This window comes from Gadus chalcogrammus, chromosome 1, assembly GCF_026213295.1.
Source record: "Gadus chalcogrammus isolate NIFS_2021 chromosome 1, NIFS_Gcha_1.0, whole genome shotgun sequence".
NCBI lineage: Eukaryota > Metazoa > Chordata > Actinopteri > Gadiformes > Gadidae > Gadus > Gadus chalcogrammus.
Genome location: NC_079412.1, coordinates 27,598,779 through 27,626,550, shown reverse-complemented (window position 1 = coordinate 27,626,550; position 27,772 = coordinate 27,598,779). Strand labels below are relative to the sequence as shown.

The following is a 27,772-nucleotide window of genomic DNA, read 5'->3' as shown; positions in this document are numbered from 1 at the left end:
GTGTGTGTGTGTGTCACAGGGGGTTGGGGGGGGGGGGGGGGGGGCGCTATTGTATGCAGGAAACCAAAGTAAGTTTGCAAATGCAGACTTTTTATATCTGCTCAAGAGCATGCAAGTCTTATGACGGGTATGTGTGCATGAATGCTTCGCATTTAATTGTGCAGAAGACGCTTTTATTCTAAAGAGACTTGCAGTATATTCAGAATACAGTAGAGCAGGTAGGGGATAGAAAGTACAGAGACAGGTCATTAAGGAGCAGGTAGGGGTTAGACAGTACATAGACAGGTCATTAAGGAGCAGGTAGGGGTTAGACAGTAATGAGACAGGTCATTAAGGAGCAGGTAGGGGTTAGACAGTACATAGACAGGTCATTAAGGAGCAGGTAGGGGTTAGACAGTACAGAGACAGGTCATTAAGGAGCAGGTAGGGGTTAGACAGTACAGAGACAGGTCATTAAGGAGCAGGTAGGGGTTTAGACAGTACAGAGACAGGTCATTAAGGAGCAGGTAGGGGTTAGACAGTACAGAGACAGGTCATTAAGGAGCAGGTAGGGGTTAGAAAGTACAGAGACAGGTCATTAAGGAGCAGGTAGGGGTTAGCACATCTTGCTTTAAATCCTAAATTACCCGTAATTTTTTGTAATCTCATCAAAAACCACGGGAAATAAATGCTTAATGGCTCTGATGTTATCTTCTGGGCTTTTGTATTGCTTGAGCTGTACAGAAAAAAATAAATATATTATCTATATTTAAGCAATAGATCCCGCCAGGCTGTGGTATGTGCTCATTATACCACTGTTAAGGGGCGTTGTCCGGCCCCGACGCGCAGCGGAGGGCCGGCGACCCCCTTCACAGTGGTATAATGTGAGCACATACCACTGACTGAAGTGATCTATTGCTTTTATACAATGGTTACTGTTATGGCGAAACGAAAGTCATAGACACACTACATTTAAAGAATTGTTAAAGAATACAAAAAAGTAGTCCCTCCTGGCTGCCGCTATGCATCGACGGTCGCTATGCAACACACTTTAGCGTCCCTCCGAGAGAAGGCTCCGATAGAGCGGTTCGCCGGCAATTTATCCTATGGAGCAGTTCAAGGTCGAAGGGTATATTTCCCCGCTGGTGAATCCCCCTCCTCCATGGTCAAGCTAAATCTCCGTGTGATAAAGTTTCTTACGATACTTTGTAACGGTTTCCTCTTCAAGGCGCGGAGTGATACTTTCACAAAATGATCGGGCGTCATAGCAGTTATGTATACGCTCTTTATACAACAGTTGGGAACCAATCAGATCGCTGGATTTAGGTCCCCCATTGTATAAATATATATATATAACACAAGGCATCACAATCAATGTCACCTTCTTCGTTCTTTTAAATCCATTTCCGTCATCTTGAGTAACAATATGTAACATATGAAACCATCTCCCTATGGGATCAGTTACGCCATCCACAGTCTAGTCCCTCGACCTTGACCCTTGACCCCCGCCCTGCCCCGCCCCCAGGAGGGACGATGAGGTCACCCACATCAAGATCCAGAACTCGGGGGACTACTACGACCTGTACGGCGGGGAGAAGTTTGCCACGCTGGCGGAGCTGGTGCAGTACTACACCGAGCAGCAGGACCTGCTGCGCGAGAGGAACGGCCACGTCATCCAGCTCAAGTACCCGCTCAACTGCAAGGACCCCACTACTGAGAGGTGGGCGGAGCCGGGGCGCAGGGACACGCCCACTGAGAGGTGGGCGGAGCCGGGGCGCAGGGACACGCCCACAGAGAGGTGGGCGGAGCCGGGGCACAGGGACACGCCCACAGAGAGGTGGGCGGAGCCGGGGCGTAGGGACACACCCACAGAGAGGTGGGCGGAGCCGGGGTGCAGGGACACGCCCACAGAGAGGTGGGCGGAGCCGGGGCGCAGGGACACGCCCACAGAGAGGTGGGCGGAGCCGGGGCGCAGGGACACGCCCACAGAGAGGTGGGGGACACGCCCACAGAGAGGTGGGCGGAGCCGGGGCGCAGGGACACACCCACAGAGAGGTGGGCGGAGCCGGGGCGCAGGGACACACCCACAGAGAGGTGGGCGGAGCCGGGGCGCAGGGACACACCCACAGAGAGGTGGGCGGAGCCGGGGCGCTGGGACACACCCACAGAGAGGTGGGCGGAGCCGGGGCGCAGGGACACACCCACAGGGCCTCAGAGACTCACTCACACTCACACGCAATTACAACAATCCAAACACACGAACACACACACACACACACACACACACACACGCAATCCAACACACACACACACATACACACAAAGTCTAAACACACACGATACAAACACACACACTCTCCTCCCACTTACACACGCGCAGGGCAACACACGCACGTGCACTGCATTAAAACACACCCACCCACGCTGATCCAAACCCAAACACGTACAGAGCAACAAGCCGTCTTAACAGGGCCCTGATCCGGGAGGCCCCGTGTTTGTGCCTGGATGCAAACATCCTACCGCAAACGACAGAATGTGCACACAGGCTGGGTCTCGACAGAGCCCGCACGCATCACACACACCTACGCACACACCTGGAACAGAGGGGCTGGAACGGTGCATTTGGAACGCACACAGCTACACACACAACTTTGGAAAGGGACGAAGAGACGAAGTTGATGCATGCAAGGCATACAAATACAGACTGACAGGCAGACAGACGCGTGCTATACATGCACGCACGCACGCACACACGTGCTATACATACATACATAAATGTATGCATACATACGGTACATATGTATATACATACATACATACATACATACATACATACATACTGCATACATACATACATACATACATACATACATACATACATACATACATACATACATACATACATACTCATACATACCTACTTACTTACTTGCTTGCATACACACACACACACAGACAGACAGACGTTTGCATTGGTAAAACCTTCTCACTAGTAGTCCCTTGCCAAACTGATTTTGGCCCAATTTTTTCTTTCAGAGAGAAAAAGGTTTGCATAAATTAAATTAAACATGCAACAAAAGGCCCTTTTGTAATTGAATGTGTTTTGATTTTGATTTAATTTCATCAGCCCCACTATGCTGTGTCTAGTTTCATCAGTTTATAATTAATTATTTGAAAATGTTAAGTTAATTATGTGTTGAAAATGTATTTACATATTTGTATCAACATAGACTAATTTAGTCTTTGTTTGTTTCAGGCCACAATTGTCGACATATGTATTTTAGGCAATCACTTACTTCAGTTCTCTCTCTTAATCTTGTCCAACATGCTCTCTCTCTCTCTCTCTCTCTCTCTCTCTCTCTCTCTCTCTCTCTCTCTCTCTCTCTCTCTCTCTCTCTCTCTCTCTCTCTCTCTCTCTCCCTCCCCCCCTCCTTCTCTCTCCCTCCCCCCCTCCCCAGGTGGTACCACGGCCACCTGTCGGGGCGGGACGCGGAGAAGCTGCTCCTGGAGAAGGGCCGCGTGGGGAGCTTCCTGGTGAGGGAGAGCCAGAGCAAGCCGGGCGACTTCGTGCTCTCGGTGCTGACCAACGAGGAGAAGCAGGAGAACCTGGACCGCCGGACCAAGGTCACGCACGTCATGATCCGCTTCCAGGTGCCCGCCGCCGCCGCCGCGCTCGTTTAGACTTGTTTTAAGGATCTGATCATGGTTCCACGTCAACGCAACGCAAGGGGGTTTACGGACCCATTACGTCCTTGCCGTGACGTGTGCCTCCCAAAAATGTTAACCTCGCTGCTGCGTCGCCCGAACGCAGAACCATAACAGGTTCACGACTGCGTCGAAGCATCTGCGTGGTCGTTGCGTTGCGTAGACGTGGAACCATGATCAGCCCTTTGGTGCTAGGAGTGGTAAGCCGCGCTAATGCGGCGCACGTGCGCTACGTTCCCGCCCACGACGCCGGAGCTTAGTCGCAACAGGTTTCAGTTGGCGGCTAGCTCAGCGCTCTGGCGTGTTAACAACGTTGACTTGGTTCTATTGATAATGCGAATACTTTTACTGGAACTAACAATAGCCGTGCGAGTAACCAATATTAATATTAATGATACATCCAGATACTGAGATTGTTACTGGCTGGGTGTGTAAACGCTCGGGGGTCAGCCCTGTGTTCCCACAGAGCAATGGTGCCACAGCCCTATCATCCCACATTTCTAAGACTTCTCTCGAACCTAGGCCCTATGTTCCCACAGTCTAAGACTTTTCCCTGGGTCAGGGTTAGGGTTAGACGGGCGCACCAGATTTAGCTAAAAGTTTCATTCCATCTGTAGTCCATTGCGATTGAATAATAGGTTGGGTGTAATTGGCTACCAAATTGGGAGAAAGGGGGATAAAATCGGATACAAATTTACAAGAAAATAAATGTGGAAACGTAGGCACGTTCCCCCCTGTCTAGCTTAGGCCTATGGACATTTTTATATGCATAATAAATGTGACCGGACAGTAGGAATTGACCTTGAGCCTGCCTCGGCCTCAAGGTCAACGTTACTTGTAGTGGTGGATGCTAGCTTGTGTTGCTAGCTCAGTAGAGTGTGTTGCTAACGGTGGCGTCCCCCCAGGACGGGAAGTACGACGTCGGGGGCGGGGAGCGCTTTGACACGCTAGCCGACCTGGTGGACCACTACAAGAAGAACCCCATGGTGGAGAAGAGCGGCATTGTGGTTCACCTCAAACAGGTTAGCTCTTTACTGCTACACCCACTCTCAATGCTAACCACTACAGTTACACCCACTCTTAAGACTAATAAACACAGTTACACCCACTCTTAAGACTAATAGATACAGTTACAGCCACTCTTAAGACTAATAAATACAGTTATACACACTCTTAACATTAATAAATACAGTTACACCCACTCTTAACATTAATAAATACAGTTACAGCCACTATTAAGACTAGTAAATGCAGTTACACCCACTCTTAAGACTAATAAATTCAGTTAAACTCCCTCTTAAGACTAATAAATACAGTTACACCCACTCTTAACACTAATAAATACAGCTACACCCATTCTTTGCACTAATAAATACAGTTACACCCATTCTTAACACTTACTGTGTCAACTACTCCCCCTACTACTATTAATAACCGACAGAGCTAGCATTAAAACGCTACATCTACTCTTGCTAACCAACTGTTGACAGTTAAGGTGCTTGTTTAGCCTAGCGTCAACGATTTACGAGGCAGGGAAGACACTGCAGCTCAGAGGTAAACATCTCAGAGAGCGTGCGAAGGAGATCTCGAAGAGGGCCTGCAGGAAACAAGCAGACTCGAGGAAAGATCTTAACTTTAGATCTTTGCTGTAGATTCTAGATGTTTTATTTTATAGCATTAGAGTCAATGGAAAACATTCAAAACGCTGACATCTATTGCTTATATTATATTTTAACAGCATCTGTGATGTAGCTGAGGCCAATTCTTGGATTGTCCAAGGGCATAAAGGGCAAATCCATCCTAAATTGGCGTTTGTGCGCTTGGTCATATTTTAGAAGATGTAGGCCTACTATATCTGAAGCTTGCCCCCAATAAAGCGCTGGGCGATCTGACATCTATAAACTAACTTTAACGTTAACCAAGTTAATCACAAGACAAAGATCGTGTAGTGGTAAAAAAAAAAAAAAAAAAAAACTCAGCTAACCTTCTCAAACTGAAGTTATCGCACGCAAACCCCCCCAAACCCATCTCTTCTGCGAGTGGCAGGTGAGCGCCGAGGCAACGCCCCGCTGAGCTGTGAAGCTATCCCTGCGGTATCTTCCCTGAACCACAAGTCTTCCTGTTTACCAGTATATGTCTCTCGGTGTCAAGGCTTCACAACTAGATCACAACCACAGACCCAGAGGGGGGGAAGGGTGTTTGTTTGATGTAGTCCTTTAAGTGAAAGACCCTGCTGTACCTTGGAGGAGGTTTGGTTGTTGACGTAAAAGATCGTTGATGCTATGGTTTAGGTTGACCTACTGGGTCCCAATTCCATCAGCAGCATCAAACGTAACTTAAAAGCATAAAGCTTATATTAAACTGACGACGGGTAGGAATGACATTAATGATTTGCGTACGTTAAGTAGAAATAGCTAACCCAAGTACAGCAGAGGTATTTATTTGGGTTTGGTACAGCCAACTATTAATATACGACCAATTATTAACACTTACTTCAACAGATGCTTTGTGGTTCACCAGAAAATGTATTGTAGAGGTGTATCTTTCTGGTTCCCCTATCATTGTGAGGACGTCTCTCACCCAGTCTACTAAAACCCGTGCGTCCGAGTGCATCTTCCTGCTGTTTCTAATGTCTGCTCCCCGACCACCACAGCCCTTCAACGCCACAAGGATTATCGCCTCCAACATCGAGAACCGGGTACGGGAGCTCAACAAGGTGGCGGACAACTCGGAGAAACCCAAACAGGGCTTCTGGGAGGAGTTTGAGGTACGTCCACACACAGTCCGTCGCACCAGCGTCTTGGCTACTTAATTGTGTTATGAATTACGCTTTGAGGTCAAATTGTCTTCTGGAGTTGACCAAGGGTTCAGGAAGTAGAGCAGGTTGGCTGGTAAGCGGAAGGTTGCTAGTTCGATCCCCGGCTCCACCTAGCTGAGTGTCGAGGCGTTGCTGATCCTGACTGCTCCTGACGAGCTGGCTGTCGCCTTGCATGGTGGACACTGTCGTCGGTGTGTGAATGTGTGCATGAATGGGTGAATGTTGGGCAACATTGTAAAGCCACTGGTTAAAAAAAAGCGCTACAAAAATGCAGTCAATTTAACATTGAGAAGTCTTGAAGAAATTACGTGTTGGAACAATTTTTGGTTCCACTTAATTTGAATCCGTTGAGGAAAGGATTTGGATCTTTAGAAATATGCACTGAGATGAATTGATAAAGTTGAAGTTTGATGCAGATTTTCCCCTACTGATGGTAACACACTGATGATGGGCTTTCCTTCAGAACCTCTCCTGAATGTTTACCTCCTCACTCACCGTACACAGGGGGTCGAGCTAGTGGATATTGTGGTTGCAGTGCTATTCGTTCATAGTGGGTGCCATTGTGTGTGTTGAATGTGTTCTGTGGGGGTTGATGGGGGATTGTTGCTCATCGGTTTGCTGCCTCTTCCTGTTGACTTTTGTACATGATGAAGCAGGAGGGAGGAGGAGGGACGAGGCTGGACCCACGGGGGGGTGGTGTGAGGAAGGATGGAGGAGAGAGGGAAGGGTGAGCAGGAGGGAGGGGGGAGGAGGAGGGAGGGAGGAGAGGGAGGAGGAGGGAGGAGAGGGAGGAGTAGGGGGGAGGGAGGGAGGAGGAGGAGGAGGGAGGATGGGGAGGAGGAGGAGTGGTGAGGAATGATGGAGGAGAGAGGGAGGGGTGAGGAGGAGGGAGGCAGGAGAGGGAGGGGGAGGAGGAGGGAGGGAGGAGAGGGAGGAGGAGGGGTGGTGAGGAAGGATGGAGGAGAGAGGGAGGGGTGAGGAGGAGGGAGGCAGGAGAGGGAGGGGGGAGGTGGGGGGAGCAAGGATGGAGAAGAGAGGGAGGAGGAGAGAAGATCAAGAAGCACTCCTGATTAGACAGTGAGCAAGCTCGCCTAATCTCCCTGGGACCCGTAGGTGGTGCTTGATTTGACACCATCGCAAAATCCTGGAGGGCCTTGACAGTGTTTTAGTAGGGGGTGGAGCTGCGGTATGGGTTGATGTTCTTCGCGTTGTTCTTGTCGCCCCTGGATCTGTGTTGATGTTCTTGTTGCCCAGGTTCTGTGTTGATGTTCTCGTTGCCCAGGTTCTGCGTTGATGTTCTCGTTGCCCAGGTTCTGCGTTGACGTTCTTCTCGATGTTCTCCAGGTTCTGCAGCAGCAGGAGTGCAAGCTGCTGTACCCCAGGAAGGAGGGCCAGCGGGCTGAGAACAAGAGCAAGAACCGATACAAGAACATCCTCCCCTGTGAGCACCGCACCTGCCACTTCCTGTTTCCAACTTCCTGTCTCCTACTTCCTGTGGAAATGTAGAGAGCGGTATGCAAACGTAGAAGTATCGTCTTTGATGTAATCTGTGTCTGTGTGTGTGTGTGTGTGTGTGTGTGTGTGTGCGCGTGTGTGTGTGTAGTTGACACCACCCGCGTGGAGCTCCGAGAAGTCGACCCAGAGGTTGCTGGTTCTGACTACATCAACGCCAACTATATCCGCGTGAGTTCCTCCATCCCACAACGCTAACGGCTAACCGCTAACCGCTAATGGCTAACTGCTGATGGCTAACTGCCATGCAGCTGCAGACACAATGTTTTTCAGAAATAAGAAACCCTAACCCTTAAGAACAAGGCACACATGTTGAGATGTTCCGTAACCAGCAGGCCAAACATTCAGCTCTCTGTAAAGTTTATGCCCAATTACAAAGCTCTCATCTTTTTAGATGCTCATCGCTATAACGTGTCACTTGAACTATTTTCCTTCGAGCGACCCTCGGTGGAAAAGTAAATTCGAAGTCGTTCAAGTGGGGTTGTCGTCGCTGTTTCACGAAAAGGCGACCGCATTAAAATAGTCCCCAGTGTGTTCGGAAGGGCCTTCGTCAAAAACGTTTGCACGTCACAAACACATTGTTGTGCACGTTTTATTACATGCTTTTATAACAGGGGTCATTAGAAACTGTAGATTTGCTTGTCTGTCTTATTTTGTGAGGGTTTGTTTGAGGGAGTGGTCCGATAATCCGATCCGCGCCGTACCACCCACACCGTGGTTTGGCTCGGACCGCCCCCCGGGCAGTCCGCCCCGCTCTGACCCTGAGTCCGCTTCCAGAGCTTCCGGGAGGAGGGCCATTCCGGGGAGGAGGAGGGCAAAGTGTTCATCGCCACGCAGGGCTGCCTGCAAATCACGGTGGTGGACTTCTGGAAGATGGTCTACCAGGAGAACACGCACGTCATCGTCATGACGACCAAGGAGATGGAGCGGGGGCGGGTACGTGTCGCCCTGGAGCGCCAACACTAACCCCCCCTGACACTAACCCCTCTAACACTAACCCCCCTAACCCAAACCCCCCTAACCCTAACCCCCCTAACCCTAACCCCACCTAACACTAACCCCCCTAACCCTAACCCCCCTAACCCAAACCCCCCTAACCCCACCTAACCCTAACCCCCCTAACCCTAACCCCCCTAACCCTAACCCCCCCTAACCCTAACCCCCCTAACCCTAACCCCCCTAACCCCCCTAACCCCCCTAACCCTAACCCCCCTAACCCCCCTAACCCCCCTAACCCCCCTAACTCTAACCCCCCTAACCCTAACCCCCCTTAGACTAACCCCCCCTAACCCTAACCCCCCTTAGACTAACCCCCCCTAACCCTAACCCCCCTAACCCAAACCCCCCTAACCCTAACCCCCCCTAACCCTAACCCCCCTAACCCTAACCCCCCTAACCCCCCTATCCCCCCTAACCCTAACCCCCCTAACCCCCCTAACCCCCCTAACTCTAACCCCCCTAACCCTAACCCCCCTAGCCCTAACCCCCCCTAACCCTAACCCCCCCTAACCCTAACCCCCCTAACCCTAACCCCCCTAACCCTAACCCCCCTAACCCTAACCCCCCTAACCCTAACTCCCCTAACCCTAACCCCTCTAACCCTAACCCCCCTAACCCTAACCCCCCTAACCCTAACCCCCCTAACCCTAACCCCCCTAACCCTAACCCCCCGTGGGGTTGACTCCGCTTGGGACGGCCTCATAGTCGAGCAGTAGCTCAGGAGGCAGAGCGGGATGCCTGCAACCCAAAAGGCTGCTGGTTCGATCCCCGGCCCCTCCGAGCCGAGCGTCGAGGTGTCCCTGAGCGAGGCTCCTCCCCCTGCCAGCAGGCATGGCGGCCACCGCTGTCGGTTTATCAATGGGTGAATGTGGGGTTAATTAGAAAGGTCCAACTGTAAACACGCTAAATAATTCTGAGACTATTTATCATGGTGGTGCGTGGAAGTAGAGTCGCAAACATTCACGAGAGTTCTGTAGCCCAAGATATGAAGAAGATGCTGAGGAGAGGGCATGGCGTCCGGCCGGACCCTCTCCCGTTGTCGTGGAGACAGAAGGACCCGGGGGGGGAGGGGTGGAGGGGCTGAGGATAGACAACAAGGATAGTGTGACAGCTAAGCTGTTTGGAAAGCTGCTTTAACTTGAGCCGAGGCCTCTCTCTATCGCTCTCTCTCTCTTTCTTCCTCTCTCTCTCTCTCTCTCTCCTTTTAATTCTCACGTTGTCTCTCTCTCGATATCTTTCTATTTATGTCTCACTCATTTCTATTCAAAAGGCTCTATTGGCCAAATGTAAATGTAAAAATTGTTCATTTATATTTCTAAAGCATGTTCAAAGCAAGATACAAAAAGTATTAAAAACATAAAGGCATAAAAATAAATCCACCTTTCTTTCAAACTTTATATTTTATTCTCTCTCTCCGGGTGTCTCTCTACCATGTGCTCCTCCAGAACAAGTGTGTGCGCTACTGGCCCTCGGAGCCCGACAGCAGCAAGGAGTTCGGGAACATCCTGGTCCGCAACGTGAAGGAGAGGCCGGCCCAGGACTACATCCTCCGGCAGCTGGAGGTCACAAGGCTGGACCGGGTGAGGGAGGGGGAGGGAGGGGGAGGGAGGGAGGGAGGAGGATGGGAGGGAGACACGGCTGGACTGGGTGAGGAGGGAGGGGAGGGGGGGAGGAGGGAGGAGGAGAGACATGGCTGGACTGAGTGACGAGGGGGGAGGGAGGGAGGGGGGGGGAGGAGAGGTAGGGGGGAGGCGGGGGGAGCCAGGATGGAGAAGAGAGGGAGGAGTAGAGACGGGTCCAAGGCTACATCCACCGAGAGCTGGAGGTCACACAGCCAGAACGGGGGAGAAGGGAGGGGGGGAGGGAGGAGAGGGAGGGAGGAGATAGGAGAGGGAGGGGGGGAGAGGGAGAGGGAGGGAGGAGAGAGAGGAGGTGGGGGTGGTGGAGGAGAAGGGAAGGAGGATAAGGATGAGGGCGGAGATGAGGAAGGAGGGGGAGACTCAATCAGATGCTGATCCTGCAACCCGTGGCAGATTATCTCTCTCGCAAACACACCCACACATGCACACGCACACACACACACACACACACACACACACACACACACACACACACACACACACACACACACACACGCACACGGCCCCCGCTGAGTGCCTGTGTAATGACGGGGAGTGTGTGTACAGAGGGACTTTATGAATGTAATCAGATCTGCCAGCAGGGCTTCAGCCAAACTCTCCCAGCTGTAATTTGCATAACTATAATATTCCTGTTTATCCGCGCTCACGGGATTACACCAGCGATAAGAAGTGATAAACGTGTTAAACGCAGCCATGTTAAAACCACATCTTTTGAAGATAGCATTTCATTCTACTCTACTCTGAGTCCTGAGAGTGTCTGGTGGCGGCCGGCCGTTCTGAGCTGCGGTGTGCGCGTGTGTCCACTAGAGGGAGCCGGTGAGGTACATCTGGCACTTCCAGTACCTGAGCTGGCCCGACCACGGCGTGCCCACCGAGCCGGGCGGCGTGCTCAGCTTCCTGGAGCAGGTCAACCACACCCAGACCACCATTCCAGACACAGGGCCCATCGTCGTCCACTGCAGGTAGGCACGTGGGCACACGGGCACACGGACACACACACGCACACACACACACACACACACACACACACACACACACACACACACACACACACACACACACACACACACACACACACACACACACACACACACACACACACTCTCTCTGTCTCTCTGTCTCTCTCTCTGTCTCTCTCACACACACACATACACATACACATACACATACACACGCATACGCAGGCCCGGTTCTGCGTTGAATCACGCCCTGGGGTTTGTCGCGTTGCCCTACAAGCTTCAGTCAGGGTTTCAATCCGCACCAACGGTCAATCCCCCTTTACCCCCCTTGTCCGTTCCATTTGGGAACATGTTTAACACACATGTTTTATTTCGCTTGATTAATTAAATTTAATTAATTAATTAAGGGCGCCACCAGAGGGCGCCCTTTACGCATTTGCCGCCCCAGGCGATCGGTCACCTATGCCGCTCGCCGGCCCTGTACACACAGACATACATAATACATGCACACATGTACAGACAGACAGACAGACAGACAGACAGACAGACAGACAGACAGACAGACAGACAGACAGACAGACAGACTTGTATAAAGCCTAGAACAATACCCTCAGTCATACATAGTAGTAGGTCACTGAAGTTGTTATCAGGAAATCGAAATATAACACTACACACACACACACACACACACACACACACACACACACACACACACACACACACACACACACACACACACACACACACACACACACACACACACACACACACACACAGGTTTAAACAATACAGTTGGATGCACAACTTTTCACACTGCAGGTCAAACCAGGGACAAGGAAACTGTTGAAGGACAATCACACGGGGAAGAGAGACCGCTGAGCCCCACACTGGCCTCGCGGTGAATGGTCCTAGGTTTGATGGCACCTGGTTTTACTGGTTTTACTGGTTTTCGCTCCTGATCATCACACGCCCCGTGCACACAAACCACACACCCAAGCCCTCCCTGTAACTGACGGAGCCCCTCCGATGGAGGGGCTCCGTCCATTCGGGATCCGATGGAGGCTGAAGCATTGATTCAGAGCTCGAGGTCGGAGCACATTGTTGTCTCCAGTTCCACCGACCCGCCAGTAGGGCGCGCTGCAGCAATACGGTTTTCGAATACAGAAATGCACCAAATCAAATGACATACTTTGTTGTCAGATTAAAATGAGAAGTTACATCGTTTTCACTCACTCACTCACTCTTACACACATTCATACGCACGCTCGCCCGCTCACTCACTCACTCACTCACTCACTCACTCACTCACTCACTCACTCACTCACTCACTCACTCACTCACTCACTCACTCACTCACTCACACACATATCTGCTTTGTCACATGTCCTCATGTACTTTGTCTTGAGTCATGCTCACTGGACACAATGACTTCACCTTTATGAGTAACCATGAGTTGCAGTTCTTTGTGCAGTGGTTCCAAACCTTTGACGTTAGCTGTCCCACTAAATGGTCATCAAGACCTTTTGCGGATCATCTTCGAGGTAAATAGTAAAGAACAGATGAATCCGCGTCCAGAGTAGAGTGCCAGCAGCTTGTTTATACACAACCATGAGTGCAAGACGGTCGGTGGGAAGCAGAGGAAGGAAAAGGTCAGCAACACGGTGTGTTTATTTAGCAAACACAAATGAACACATAACACCCTTGAAAACATTTCAATGGAAAAGCACAAAGGAATGCACAAAGAAAAACTATTCCTTTTTAGATGATAACAAACCATAGTACTATATTTACCCAACGATATTTATTATATATTTATTTCAGGTCTTTTTTTATATTATTGTGATTATGTGAATATAATCCCATGTACCACCTGCAGTACCCTCGAATACCACCGGTGGTGCGCATGCCCCAGGTTGAAAAACACAGTTTTCAGATAACAACATAAAGACACTGAATTACTTCTACTTTCTCTCTATCACCTGATATGAGAGCTTTCCAACACATCCTGATTTTGGTCACCACCAGTAAACACTCCCAATACTATCTGACTACAGTTAGCAACCAGTGTTATAAGAAAACTCTCTGCTGCTGGTCCAATAGTCATATTGTTGTTTTGAAGCTAATTTCCTGCAAGAAATCTGCAAGAAAACATATCCTTCTTGTTCTGAGCGTTTATCAGTATCTGTTGCCTCTGTCTGATCTTTAATATTTGTGGTTTGTAGGTTATATAGTGGAAGTACCGTCTATTTTGTTTGCCCTATTTGTTGTTTGTTCTGTTTGTCTTCTCCTTACTTTAGCATTTCGTTTAGCACTTACCTTTAGCATCTAATTTTGCTTCCATTAGTACTTTGTATTCTTATTGTATTGTATTGTATTGTCATTTTTATCCTGTGTTTTTCCACCGCTGCTGGGCTGTTCCAACAAACATATTTCTCCTACGGGGGATTAATGAAGTTGTATCATATGTGCTTCCATGTGTTCTGTAATAGAACGCATGTTAATCATATTATCATGGTTGTTATGTAAGGAAGTTATGTAAGTTATGGAGTAATATCTGAGAATCGTGTAGTCTGAACCATCCATTATGGCTGGTTCAGACTTCTCAGATATTCCTCCCCGATTTAACGTGTCACACTATACGATCACAGAGCCAGGAAATCGGGCCTTGTCTCGTCGGAAGACACACTGCAAGATTCGAGGGTGCGATGCTCTCTACTTTGTATAATTCACGTTTGTAAGTTATTTAGAAAATCTAAGGTTTAGAACTGACATAAATGTTTTAAATTTTTTTTTAGTTTTTATATCTGCTCAATGCAGCAACTCCTCACAGTAGTTGCGTTGCGCGTGACATGAGCGATACAAAGTACCCGCAGCAACAACGTAGCCTAGCAACAGAGCGTCAACAATGGATCCCGAGTACATTATGCTGGCGGTTTGAGGTTTATGATAGGTTATGATAGCTATTAGCACGTCAACAGCAGTTGGCTCAAAACGTACCGGGTAGGTCAAGGGCGTCGGCTTTTTCTCGCCAAGCTGTATCCCTTCACCCTATCGTGGAACTCCTTTGTGGACGCGTCGAAAATACAGGAACTTTGCTGCCACATTTCAACCAAAGTTGCCTCCATTATGTTGTTCCATTTTCTCTCGTTTTCTGTATTAGCATTCTTCTTCTTGCTATTGATCGTATTCATTTTTGTAGGAGATACCCTACTCAGCGTAGTGCAGTGAAGTCAGTTGGTAAACACTGCGCGTGAGCTCCAGCTGTTCGTGGGGTTCCCTCACACAACTGGGGGCGCAGTTCCCTCATGTCAACAATTGATGCGTCATGCGATTCCCCAAAAAATTCTAACATGCCAAACTTGTCGTCGTGGGGTTTTCGAACGTCGCAGACGAAACATCGCAGATCGCAAGCATGTCACATTACAAGACCTCGTCTCGTCGCCGACCTTTCAAAATCGTGTACGACTCGCAAATTTGTCTGCTACGAACCAGCCATGTACAGAATGATAATTATCGGGAAAATAAGCCCCAGCGGAGGTGTCTTGCTTCGCCCTGAAGGTGCTTATTTTTTTAAATGACGGCCGACGTTCTATACATTATCCCGCTTATTACACGGCTACTTGCCCAAACGGAAAAATAACTTCATGGTGTGTCTTTTTACAATTTATTCGTGACCAGCATTCGTAGTGTTGATCAGCAGAGAAATAGTCCGCCAAAGCGCGGTCCGCTTAGCGACCGAAGACGCTGGGGTTGACAAGTTACCAGACTACTTGCGGAGTAATACCAAAGACGTCATTAGAGGCAAAAAATCCTTTGTTTTCCTTGACAGCGGTAAATTATACTTAGCAACGGTGAATTATCAAATATAATTCACCACCGGAAGTGGTGAAGGGCCCATGGAAGTCAACGGAGCGTTCCACGGTATTGAGAAGAGCCGTGTAATAAATTGTAAAAATGTCTACTGTGTGGTTCTTGTGTTGGCAGCGCGGGCATCGGGCGGACAGGCACCATCATCGTCATCGACATTCTCATCGACGTCATCAACCGCCAAGGTGGGCGGAGCCTAACGCGCGGCTCTCAGGGATGGTCGCCGTAGAGACGGTGGTAGTCTCCGTGGGGACATGAGTGCTTGGTTACCGTAGAGACGGTGCTTGTAACGATAGAAACAGCGGTGGTCTGGTCCCCATGGAAACCGTGTCTTAATCCTACTCAGTGCCCTGAATCAGGATTAGCGGCAGCTCTGCCAACCTGCTGCTAAACTCTGCCTGCCCTTTGACCTCTGGTTAATCCCAGGAACGACAGGGTTTAGGAGGGAGGTCGAGGAGGGTGAAAGGTCACTCTTTAGTTTCAAAAACTGTGTAAGCACTGGGAATGTCATCACCTGGCGACATGTGGCTCAGGAGGTAGAGTGGGATGACTGGTAACTGAAAGCCAATTACCGTTATGCTAATTGAACCTGTGTGTGTGTCTGTGTGTGTGTGTGTGTGTGTGTGTGACCAGGCCTGGACTGTGACATAGACATCCCGAAGAGCATCCAGCGCGTGCGGCAGCAGCGGTCGGGCATGGTGCAGACGGAGGCCCAGTACAAGTTCATCTACATGGCCGTGCAGCAGTACATCGACACTGCCCAGAAGAGGCTGGAGCAGGAACAGGTACCACCAACATGGCCGCCCGCTGGGTCCACGGGAAGGTCGTCACAGACCACGCCTGGAAAGAGCTGCTGGACTATGGGGGACCCTAAAGAACGCACATTAGGGACTCCCTGTTGATAGGAGTGGCTAGCCGGTTCCCCGGTGTGGGGGGGGGGAACTGAATTAAACAGAAGTTCCTGACCACAGAACTTTGCGGTTAGGACGGATGACCTCATAGCCGGCTGCAGTCATGCTCAGCGGTGTTTACTATTGTTTTTTTAAATGGTGTACAGCTCTCTAGTCTTAAGATGTCTTTATTGTAGTAACATCAATTATGATATTTTAAAATATACAGACATAAAAATAAATACAATTCACATTGACGTTCTTTTTTCTTTTTACAAATATTTCACAACGAAAATCAACAAATCTTTATGATGACAAAAATGACGCACAAAGTCCTCACGGGGGGCGACCCTGGGCCAGTGCACTGATCGGTTCTGCCTCTTTGTCGATCTAGAAGAACAAGACCCTGGAGAGCGAGTACTCCAACATCCAGTACCCCCCGATGACCAACTCCAGGTCCAAGATCAGCATGAACGCCTCGCGCTCCTCCTCTGTGTAAGCCTAACACGCTAGGCTAGCACACTGTTAGCACACGCTAAGCTAGCACACTGTTAGGACAGATGCTGGGCTAGCACACTGTTAGCACACGCTAAGCTAGCACACTGTTAGGACAGATGCTGGGCTAGCACACTGTTAGCACACGCTAAGCTAGCACACTGTTAGCACAGATGCTGGGCTAGCACAATGTTATCACAGATGCTAGGCTAGCACACTGTTAGCGCAGACGCTGGGCTAGCACACTCTAGGCTAGCATACTGTTGGCACACTCTAGGCTAGCACACTGTTAGCATACTCTAGGCTAGCACACTGAAAGCACAGATGCTAGGCTAGCACACACTCTAGACTAGCACACTGTTAGCACGCAAGCTGGACGAGCATGCAGCTAGCAAGCAAACTAGGCTAGCGCAAGCAGGCCTAGCACACTGTTAGCAAACAAGCTTGACTAGCCCACGAGTCAGGCTAGCACAAACTTAGCTAGCACACTTTTAGCACAGCTGCTGAGCTAGTACACCGATAGCACAAAAGCTTGACTAGCCCACAAGTCAGGCTAGCACAATCAAAGCTAGCACACTGTTAGCACAGATGCTAGGCTAGCACACACGCCAAACAAGCACACACTTTAGGCTAGAAGATAAACTCGGCTTGCAGAAGCGACTCTAGCACACTGTTAGCATACCAATTGGCGAGCAAATTGTGCGCTAGCCCCAGAATAGCCCCCTCTCACAGCCTCCTCCTTGTGACCCACAGGTTGACGAACGATGACTCGTCCAGCATCTACGAGAACATCTCCATCAAGAGCCCCAAAGCCGCCAGCAGCGGCCCCGCCAGAAGGTACGCACTCCCGCCTCATCCTCACGCCCTCCTTCCCCGTGTGCCAGAGTCACAGCTGTGCAGGAGACACAGCTCAATAAAAACACAGCTTCTCGTAGCGCATCCATCGACCGGTTTACGGATTCAAAGAAGCTAATCGAAAGTAAGGTGAGCAAGGGGTCGGCTTCGCTCAGGAGCTAAACGGGTCGACTGATAGGTTGCTAGGTTGCTAGTTCATCCCGGGCTTCTCCCAGCTGGGTGTCGCGGTGTCCTCGACCGAGACGCCCCACCCTGACTGCTCCTGACCAGCTGGCTGTCGCCTGGCGGGGTTGACTCCGCCGTCGGTGGGTGAATGAGTGAATGCGTGAGTGTGTGCATGAATGGCTGCAACTCAACGCCCTAAAATGAAAAAAGTGCCTTACGTTGGGTCGGGTCGGATCAGGGAACTGAATCTGACCGCTCGTCTTGCTGTGCTTCAGTTTCAGCTGAGCAGCGCTCCACCTGCAGCCCCTGGTGGTGGAGGGAGGAAGGAGGTGCTGGGTGGAGCGAGACGGAGGCTGTGGTGAGTGTGTGTGTGTGTGTGTGTGGGGGGGGGGAGGTTTGGACGTTCTGGTGGATGCCCCCTCCACCACCACCACCACCACCACCACTACCACCACCCCTTCACCCACCGACCAAGGGAGGCCAGCGAGGTACTACCCCATCTTCCCCACTCCTTGGCTGGGGCTCCACCTGGCTGCCCCCCCCCCCCCCCACCTCCCCCTGACCCCCGACCCTCTCCTGGTGATGGAGGAGGAGGAGGAGGAGGAGGAGGAGGAGGAGGCCTCCTCCCCCTCCCCACATCTTTAATAAATCACGTGCGTCTCTGCCCAGCTCCGCAGCTGCCATGACCTTCCTGAAGTGCCTTGTCAACGGACAGATCGGTGACCCTCGATACATCCTCTATCCCCGACACACACTCGGTCGGTGAAAGAGCCCCGCCCCCTTCCTCAGGCAGATGTTCCTCGCGGCGCCCGGACAAAGAGATGGATTGTACTCCGGTCTCTAGATGTCACTCTACAAGATGCTTGCTACCCCCTCGTCTCGTTCTCGCCCCTCCTCTCTCCACTCCCTCTCTCCCTCTCTCCTTCCCCTCTCCTCTCTCTCCTCTCCCTCTCCTCTCTCTCCTCTCCCTCTCCTCTCTCTCCTCTCCCTCTCCTCTCTCTCCTTCTATCCCTCTGTCCTCTTCTCTCTCCTTCTTCCCTCTCCCTCTCTCCTTCCCTCCCTCTTCCTCTTCCCTCTCCCTCTCTCCTCTCCCTCTCTCCTTCCCTCCCTCTTCCTCTTTCCTCTTACCTCTCCCTCTCTCCTTCCCCACTCCCTATCTCCATCTCTGCTCCATTCCTCCCTCTCTCCACTCCCTCTCTCATCTCTCTCCTTCCCCTCTCCTTCTCTCCTTCCTTGCCTCTCCTCTCCCCCTCTCCTTCTCTCCCTCTCTTTATCTTCCTCAGTTTTTTTTCATTCTCTCGACTTTGACCTTCCTTTCGTTGCCTCCAGCTGGGACGATGTGAATGACAAGCTGTTGACAGCATAGTGCACTATGCGACGCACTATGCTAGGCTAGGCTAGGCATCGCCCGGTCCCTAGTTCTGTGAGGCCAAACGACCACTCCTCCATTCAGTTGTCTTGGTGTTTGGTTTAGGGTGCTTTGCGTGCGATGGACATCCGTGAGAAGGATGACTGGGGGGTTGGATTCCTGTGCCAATGCAGTTGTGCACAACAGTTGATCGTTTTCCCGCTACTGCGTCAATGGACATACATTCAGGGGTTCTCCCACCGAACTCAAAGCACAAGCTTGTCTATGAATTCATCCGTTTTTCTCTTTGTTTCGCTCCCCTTGTTTCCACTCCCTGCTGTGATTTACTTTGCTCTTGAACATCAGGAATCGCCTGTAGCGTAGTTATTGGAATAGCAGAAGACTTTCTAGCCTGCGGAGGATGGGAATGTATTTATTATTATCCCAGCGCTGTGGACGCTTTCCAGCACGCCGATGGACTCGCGGAGGAAAAGGCGGGAAAATGGACATTGAAAGATGACCACGAGGTTCCCCAAATCATTTGAACCCTGCGACCTCACGCTCAGCCAGGGTTAGACATCTGTCGCCGTGGTGACCACAAGCAGACTACATCACCATCATCAACTTCATCCTCGTCGTTATCATCATCTTTTTCATCATCATCCCCTTTGTCATGGCCAGAGAGGGGAGAGTCTTTAAGCGGACCACACGGGACAGATGGCTGCGTCCGTTCCGGATTAAAAGAATGGATTTTCTTCTGAAAAGTAATTTACAAGACGCCAGTAATCCGTGCCTACCGATGACGGGCGGGCCAAATCCGGAATGTGATTGTTTCGTCCGCAAACAGACTCACGACAGACTATAGACTATTTTTAGCATCTGGAATGCAACGTAAACGGACGTCAAAACAGCGCTTTGACGTTGTTGAACAAGGTTCTGAAAAGGTCACAAAATGGCGTTTTTTTTTTTTTAAGGAGGTGGGAGGACATGGCACACTTGAGTCTTGTCAGGACACACTGCCCTGACAGGACACAGTGTCCTGTTAAGACACTTGAGTCTTGTCAGGACACTTTGTCTTGTCAGGACACAGGGTCTCACTCTTTTATGCTTTAGCCTCAATTCATGCGATGGTTTTTCCTCTTGCTGAAGCTCAATCAGGAAATGCATAGAGGCCGCCGGTTCAGCTGCTCCGTCTGCTACGGCCGGAGGGCACTTGTCAGACGGCCGTTCAGGGTTGTCGTAGCAGGAACGGGTGAGCTGATGTGTGATGTCACAGATGTGTTATGCTCCTGTCGTCAGAGTGAATCTTGTAATGGAAAGATTGTGTTTGTGAGGATCAAAAAAAACCTTTATCACTGGAACTTGGGCACTTTTTTATGGATTGCTTTTCTCAAATTAAATGTTGATGTGTACAGTGCTGGTTAACCCCCCCCCCCCCATCCAACGTCCCCCCCCCCCTCCACACACACACACACACACACACACACACACACACACACACACACACACACACACTTGAACCGTCCTTCCATGGTCTGAATAATCCTCTCAATAAGGTCTCACTTGCTGCGGGTGTCGCCAGGAATGTTTTTGTATTTCGTCTTTCACTCTGCATACGTGGGTCAAAAACACGTTATGTTGGAGACGTTGAAACATTGACACATGTATTTGGTAAAACATTGATGTTGTAAAACCTTAATGTGGTTAAACATTGACACTTTGATACTTGAAGAATCGGTCTGAAACTGCTGTAGCTCTCGCACGAGGCTTGCCTTCTGGGTAAGACCAGAGGGCTGCTTTGGATGTGCACTAAAGATATATATATCTATATATATATAGGTATAGATATATACCACCAGTGTTGTATTTCTCTTCTCGTATTTTAAATTTTTACTTTTGTTAAGTGTTTTATCCATTCATGCGTTTTCTATGATGTGAGCCATTATTGTTCTTTTCTGACTTTGTGAAGTTAAACCAGTGAACCTGGGGGTCAACTTTAACAATCTCACTCGTTCTTAAATTTACTTGAATATGATATTTTATCTTTTTTGTATTGTTAATATTTTAATTATGGTTGTTATTATTTAGTCGTTAATCTAATTAGTTGCGATGGGTCTTATTCAGCTAGCTGCCATCTTGGCTCTAAACGCTAGCCAATGGGCGTTCACGTTCAAGATGGAACCAAGATGGCTGCCAGGTGAATGAGGCCCACAATGTGAGAGGTTGTGTTCGGGGGGGTGTAGCTTCCACTCCCAGCCCGGTCCTGGCGCCCTCCTTCCGGCACCAAAGCCTTCTTCTTCGTACGGGCAACGAATGCTGATGTGATGATGACGATAAATGAAAAATAAATCTTTAAGGAAATGTTATGTCTAAACATTACCTCTTTCTCTGTTAGCAGACTCCTTGTGCTATTCAGGTTCAGGGGGCAGGAGAGTCTAGTTCTGGTCAGAGTGTTTAACTCTAAACCGAAAGGTTCTGAGTGTAAACGTTCGAACCCCAACATCTGCAGGCTAGCTGTAGGCATCCTTGAGAAAGGTGCCTGACCCCAAAGTCTTCTCTCTGAATTCAGTTTGCCGGCTCTGGATAGGCTGAAAACATGAGCTAAATGGTCATTATTAAATCGTTTTCTGTGAGGTTCTGTTATGGTCTTTTGTGTGGATCTGTCAGAACAGAACAAACTGGTCCCATTTAAGAAAAATCTATATTGAAACAACTACAGCTTTAATTGGGAAGGTGGACCACCTGAGCTTCAGTAATTTATCATAAATACCATCACCGTTATGACGGAGGCTTTTAAATCAAAGGTGAATCATGAAATAATCTACTTTTGTTACTTGTAAGTAGTGCTGCATGATTTGGTGAAAAAGTCATATTGCGATTATCGTGGACAATATTGCGATTTGCGATTGCGATATGATAAACAAATGGTGTCATGAGTCTACTTGCTTGGTTATCAAGGGAAATGCACACAGATTACTGATCATTTTAAAATGTTTCTATCTCAACTCAAACATACAAACTTAAACTAGCAGAAAAAATACTAAAACTAAAAAAGGTGTAGGCCTACAGCATTGTTTTCCAAATAACAATATTTTACAAAATTAAATGAATAAAAAAATATCTTTAAAATAAAAGAATTTCCGAACTACCCTTTTTTACAGCTTTTTGAGGCGAATTTCGAGAAGGAGTAGGAGGAAATAGACTTTTTATTATGTCTGAACACTTCTTCCCGAATTTCAGTTCTTCAGGAAATGTAATTATATCCTTATCAGCCCTTTGTCACAGTTTAACCAGTGGAGAAACCCCACAAACCATTTACAGGATCTGACGGGAAGACAAACCTTTGATTAGGATCAAGGAAGGCTTGGCCTCTTGCCAAAACACACAGAGCAGACAAGTCATAAACTGCGGCCATAAAGTCGACAGAGCAACGACCAACGTCATCCTAACGCTGTGATTATAATCACATCGTTAGGATGGCGTTGGTGATTTAAGTGTACTCATACTTTCTCACTTGTTGGTTTGTTTTATTATGACAATTCAGGTATCAAATACAAAATCACAAATCAAATATACACAATATATACACTTTTTAATTTCCGATTGTCACCCAAGTACAAGATTGATTTTTTGTTTTAGAAATGGGAAGGAAAAAGTATGTAGAAATTCTGAAAAATATTCCTTTTGTTAGTTCACATTTGTTACAAATTTGGCTTGTACACAGTCATTAGGTTTGTGGTTCAAATTCTGAAATCAACGGTCAACTTTAGTTGGTGTTGTGTAAACTGCCTCTGACAAGACGGTAGTTCAGTCTGCTCCGTTTCTGTCCGTGACCTGTCACATAGAAATAGGCTCCACGTGTGGTAGAGGGAAAAACATTCGCCATTCGTCCATTCATTCACAGTGAATTTAAGTGCAGGTACCTGGCACATAAATACATTCTTTGTCCGCCCAGCGCGTGTGATCCAGCACTGCGTTCTGACACTCTGTCCCATGTGGCTCTCCCTCCCTGTGTCCCTGTCCTACCTTCCCATGGTGACATCACTCGATGGGCCTCCATTGAGATGAATCATGGCCACATCCGTTGCACTGCATGTGCGTAGCTTCTCACCGCGTCGAGAGCCCTCGCCGGTCGTCCGACCCCCGACCCCCGGTGCCTCAGCGGTGGGACGCGGCGGTCGTGTAGCCGAAGGAGCTGAGGGCCAGGGCCGGGGGGGTGGGGGTGGGGCTGGGGGTGTTGCCGTCTACGTGCTTGTTGGTCTTGCAGTGCATGTTGCCGGTGGTTAGGATGCACTGCAGGGGCCACAGCACCACCACCACCAGCACCAGCGTCAGCAGCACGAACACCAGCAGCCGCTTCCAGTCGGTCAGGCGCTCAAACACCCCCGGGCTCCGGCGCCGCTGGCCCGGCGCCGCCGCCGCCTCGGCCGCCTTGTTGGCGCCGATGTCGATGCAGATGCAGAAGGAGGAGGAGGGGGCGCGGCCGGCGCTCTGGGCGCTGCCGGCGTCCGGGTCCGGGCTCTTGTAGCACAGCTTCTCGCCCTCCAGCCACACGGGCTCCTCGTGCTGCTGGTGGCGCGGCAGCTTGCACAGCACCTCCCTGCTGGTGGCCAGCGCCGGGGGCCCCAGCTCCGACAGCGTGGTGTGCTGGCGGCAGAAGGGGCACGAGAGCTGCCCGGGGGCGGGGACGGCGCTCCCGTCGGCCCCGCCCCCGGCGCCCTGGTCCTGGTCAGGGGTGCCCGTCACGGCCATGAGGCGGGAGAGGCACTCCAGGCAGAAGGTGTGGGTGCAGTCCAGCAGCTTGGGGGTCTTGAACACGTTGTCGTAGGTGTTGAAGCAGATGGAGCACTCGGGCTGGCTGCACACCGAGGCGCGGCTGTCGCCGTCGCCCTCGCCGGGGGCCCCCCCGCTGGGGCCCACCTCGCCGGGGCCCGGTTCCAGCTGGGTGCTCCACACCTGCTGTGGCTGGTCCATGGCTCGGAGGCGGTGGACGTTGGATCCCTCTGCTGGCGGGATGGCGCGCTCTCTCCCTTGCCTCTCTCTCTCTCTCTCTCTCTCTCTCTCTCTCTCTCTCTCTCTCTCTCTCTCTCTCTCTCTCTCTCTCTCTCTCTCTCTCTCTCTCTCTCTCTCTCTCTCTCTCTCTCTCTCTCTCCCAGGCGCTGGTGGTGGTGGTGGTGGTGGTGGTGGTGGTGGTGGGGTCTGCAGATGGAAAGAATGGAGATTAGTTATCCACGCTGCAAATTATGAACTTCCTGGCGAGAGGCTTGCGACCCGTGCAGTAATCCCGTCATGCCGACAGGATTCAGGTCCCGTCTGGACACCTTTCAACAAGCTCAAAGTCTCTCTACCCCTGCACTATGGCCCTCCTCCTCTCTTTATTTAATTCACCATGCAGAGCAGGCCAAGGAACCATGCTGTGCTATAAGTCATGAATCCATGAATGATTCATGATCTGGGCTGCAGAACGTTCCGGAGCCGTGAGGCCTTCCGTTCCCCCTGAAGGCTTAAGATGCGTCATTAAAATGACTTCACGTGCGAGTGGAGACAACAGGTTATCGTTGTTAGCGTGACAGCCCGTCTCGGCTCCGTACTCTCAGCCAATAGAAGGAAAGGGGGGCGGGTGTTCAGGTAATGTGGGTCACCTCATTGACTCCTGGCGAGGCCGATTAAGATTGTGTTTTCTTTGTGTTCACCCCACTTGGTCAGGAAGAATCAAGATGGCGCCTTGAACTTCAGATCGCATGATTGAAACCCTAAACCCCTCCCCCCCCCAGAGAAAGAACGTTGGGTTCCAGACCCTTTGTCTGCCTCCAGGTGTCAACAGGGAGGTGTTTCGTTGTCCTGGGAACACTGCCGTCTACCTGAATCAGTTTTACTGGTCTGGTACGCTCTGACCTGCAGAGGTGACTTTGCATGCAAAACACTCTCTTTGTTGTGGGCCCTGTGCACATTAACACCTGGTTACCTGTGTGACCGTCATCTGCGGCCACTCACACACACACACACACACACACACACACACACACACACTGGTTCTGTGTTTAGCTCATTAGGCTACTGTGAGACTTCCTAGACCTAGTACGTCTCAACGCTGCTCCACACAGCGGCAGAAAAAAGGTCAGAATTGAACAGTTAAGGTTAAACTACAATGGGGCTAGTTCAAGTTCTCAGTCAGGGCACTTGCTAAATATGTGTTTGCTGTTCTCTTGAGGTGGTGAGCAAAGCACCGTAAAAATCAAACAATAAAATCCACAGGAATGAACGTATAAAAGACAGACATACACCACCAAACCATTAGCATGCGTTGCTTCAGGTACAGTGTTTCTGATGTTACAAAAGAGTCGTTCTCTGTTTGCTCAGGATGAACCATTAAACGGCTCCGGGGTTGCGGTCTGAAGCGTATCTTATGCCACCATATAATCAGGCCCTCGCCATGGCACTGCAAACATTAGGGGTTGGATCCAATAACCCAAACACACACAGGAAGTTTATCCAGCGCCTCCATCGACCAACCGGGATCACCCAGCTCCTGTAACCATGGCGACTGTCCCCCCCCACCACCCCCTCCCGTCCTGTCCCCGCCACCCCATCATCAGCTGTTGAGGGATTGTTTGTGGAGGAGTTGCCTTCAGAGGACACAGGAGGCTTTGTTGGGAATAATTATACATCAGCCGCAGAGTCCTCCCCGCATGCTGCGCTGTGATTGGTCGGAGAGCGGGCCGCGTGACGCCGTCCCGCGTGCACACTGACTTGACGAGGGGGTCGACCTGGCGTTACGACCCTCTGGTCCTCATCAATGCGTGGCTTTCACTGGTTGATGTGTGGACAACATTTCAACAAATGTTTGATCTCTTTTTAATATCTGCTCCTGGACAGGTGGCCGGTTGGTCTCTGCGCCCCCAAAGGTGGACAAAGTACCTGCTGTCCTCTTCCCCCCCCCCCCCCCCCCCCATTGCCCAGCTGCCCTCGGTATTCCTGCGCATGCACACACACACACACTCACACACACATGGCATATGCTGCCCAATATCGCTGTATCTCTCTTTCTCTCTCTCTGTCTGTCTGTCTGTCTGTCTGTCTGTCTGTCTGTCTGTCTGTCTGTCTGTCTGTCTGTCTGTCTGTCTGTCTGTCTGTGTGTCTATGTGTGTGTGTGTCTATGTGTGTGTGTGTGTGAGTGTGTGTGTGTGTGTGTGGTGTGTGTGTGTGTGTGTGTGTGTGTGTGTGTGTGTGTGTGTGTGTGTGTGTGTGTGTGTGTGTGTGTCTGAACGCCGCTCCAGGCAGAATTTGAAACTCCACCCAAACCAGGGGGCCCTCCTCTAACGGACGGCTCCGCCTCCGCCCAGGGGCCTCGGGACGATCCAGCAGGAGCTGTCTGACACGGCCCCAGAAACAGCTGGGGCCCCCAAGGTGCCAATGACCTTTTAAGGTCACATGGACGTTTCCTGGTGCTCTGGGTGATGCATTGTTTCGAATGCTGACGCTTGGTTTAAAAAAGAACCGCCTCTCCCTTCAGCCTAAACGTCGACAGTCTATGGCGACTCCAGGCTTTGTCTCAGGTGTAGTGGTTAGGGTGCTGGGTGACTCGGACGGAAGGGTTCTGTGTTCTTGTTTTGTCTTGTTTTTGTTTTATTTTTTTATTTTTTTATTTTTTTTATTTTTTTATTTATTATGTTTATTTATTTATTTATTTTTTCCACAATTTTTTTTTTTTTTTAAACGATTTATGATGACTATATGCTCTGTAAGGTGACCTTGGGTGTCTTGAAAGGCGCCTCTAAATTAAATGTATTATTATTATTATTATTATTTGTGTTCGATCTCCCAACACCGGCAGTACACCGGTGAGCCTCCTAGAGCATGCGGCCGTAAGCCCCGCCCATTCCTTAAAGGTCCCCCATTGTGTCACTAGGTGTGAGTGTGATCAGCCAGCACAAGCCGTTTTTTGAAAATGTGCCTTTTCCTGTGTTTTAGTGACATCACAAGTGGACATCACCTAGATGTGTGCTGGATAGATCAGTCCAGCGACCCAATGGACCGTAGCAAACATTGCCCATCTATCCGTCCTACATCTAGGTGGACACGCCCACTAAAACAGGAAGAGGCGAATTTGCAAAACGGCTTGCAACGACTAATCACACTTACACCTGGTGGTATCATATTGGACCTTTAACGACATGCATCTTGTGTTCACTGTGTAAAGGCGTGGAGCCGTTGAGTAAATAGAGACAGTAAACGATCCGTGGTCCTCTCTGTTTGGTGTTCAGGGTCCTCATTACACAAAAGAATCCCAACTGCCCCTCCTAACTTAAGTTAGGGACTCAAAGATAGGAAAGATCCTAACTTCCTATTACAGAAGCAGTCCCTCACCTGTTGGCTGTTTCCTAACTTATCTTTGACCTCCTATCTGATCCTAACTGTTCTGTCAATCAGATTTTTCGATCGGCAATCGCCAATCGGCAGGTTATGTCTGTTTCTGCACAGAATGTGCACGAGAATGATAGAACGCCTTACTTTTAACGTTAACAGAGACTGTTGACCAA

General features: G+C 50.0%; 2 protein-coding genes across 2 annotated transcripts in view; one reads left to right on the top strand and one right to left on the bottom strand.

Moving 5' to 3' along the window:
* Positions 1 to 18,417, top strand: part of ptpn11b (protein tyrosine phosphatase non-receptor type 11b) — a 21,739-nt gene extending 3,322 nt beyond the window's left edge. The window contains exons 2-15 of the mRNA XM_056599630.1: positions 1,505 to 1,699; positions 3,438 to 3,630; positions 4,590 to 4,706; positions 6,338 to 6,451; positions 7,847 to 7,943; positions 8,106 to 8,185; positions 8,792 to 8,950; positions 10,459 to 10,593; positions 11,461 to 11,615; positions 15,597 to 15,664; positions 16,113 to 16,264; positions 16,764 to 16,864; positions 17,618 to 17,701; positions 18,160 to 18,417. Of these exons, the coding sequence (XP_056455605.1) occupies positions 1,505 to 1,699; positions 3,438 to 3,630; positions 4,590 to 4,706; positions 6,338 to 6,451; positions 7,847 to 7,943; positions 8,106 to 8,185; positions 8,792 to 8,950; positions 10,459 to 10,593; positions 11,461 to 11,615; positions 15,597 to 15,664; positions 16,113 to 16,264; positions 16,764 to 16,864; positions 17,618 to 17,701; positions 18,160 to 18,169 (1,660 nt within the window). The 3' untranslated portion in view covers positions 18,170 to 18,417. The remainder of the gene's footprint in view (positions 1 to 1,504; positions 1,700 to 3,437; positions 3,631 to 4,589; positions 4,707 to 6,337; positions 6,452 to 7,846; positions 7,944 to 8,105; positions 8,186 to 8,791; positions 8,951 to 10,458; positions 10,594 to 11,460; positions 11,616 to 15,596; positions 15,665 to 16,112; positions 16,265 to 16,763; positions 16,865 to 17,617; positions 17,702 to 18,159) is intronic.
* Positions 18,418 to 20,871: 2,454 nt separating this feature from the next.
* Positions 20,872 to 24,645, bottom strand: LOC130388330 (RING finger protein 223). The gene is made up of 2 exons (XM_056597826.1): positions 24,621 to 24,645; positions 20,872 to 24,403 (listed from the first exon to the last, which is right to left on the bottom strand). The coding sequence occupies exons 1-2, from the start codon at positions 24,643 to 24,645 to the stop codon at positions 23,391 to 23,393; spliced, it is 1,038 nt and encodes a 345-aa protein (XP_056453801.1). The 3' UTR covers positions 20,872 to 23,390.
* Positions 24,646 to 27,772: the final 3,127 nt, after the last annotated feature.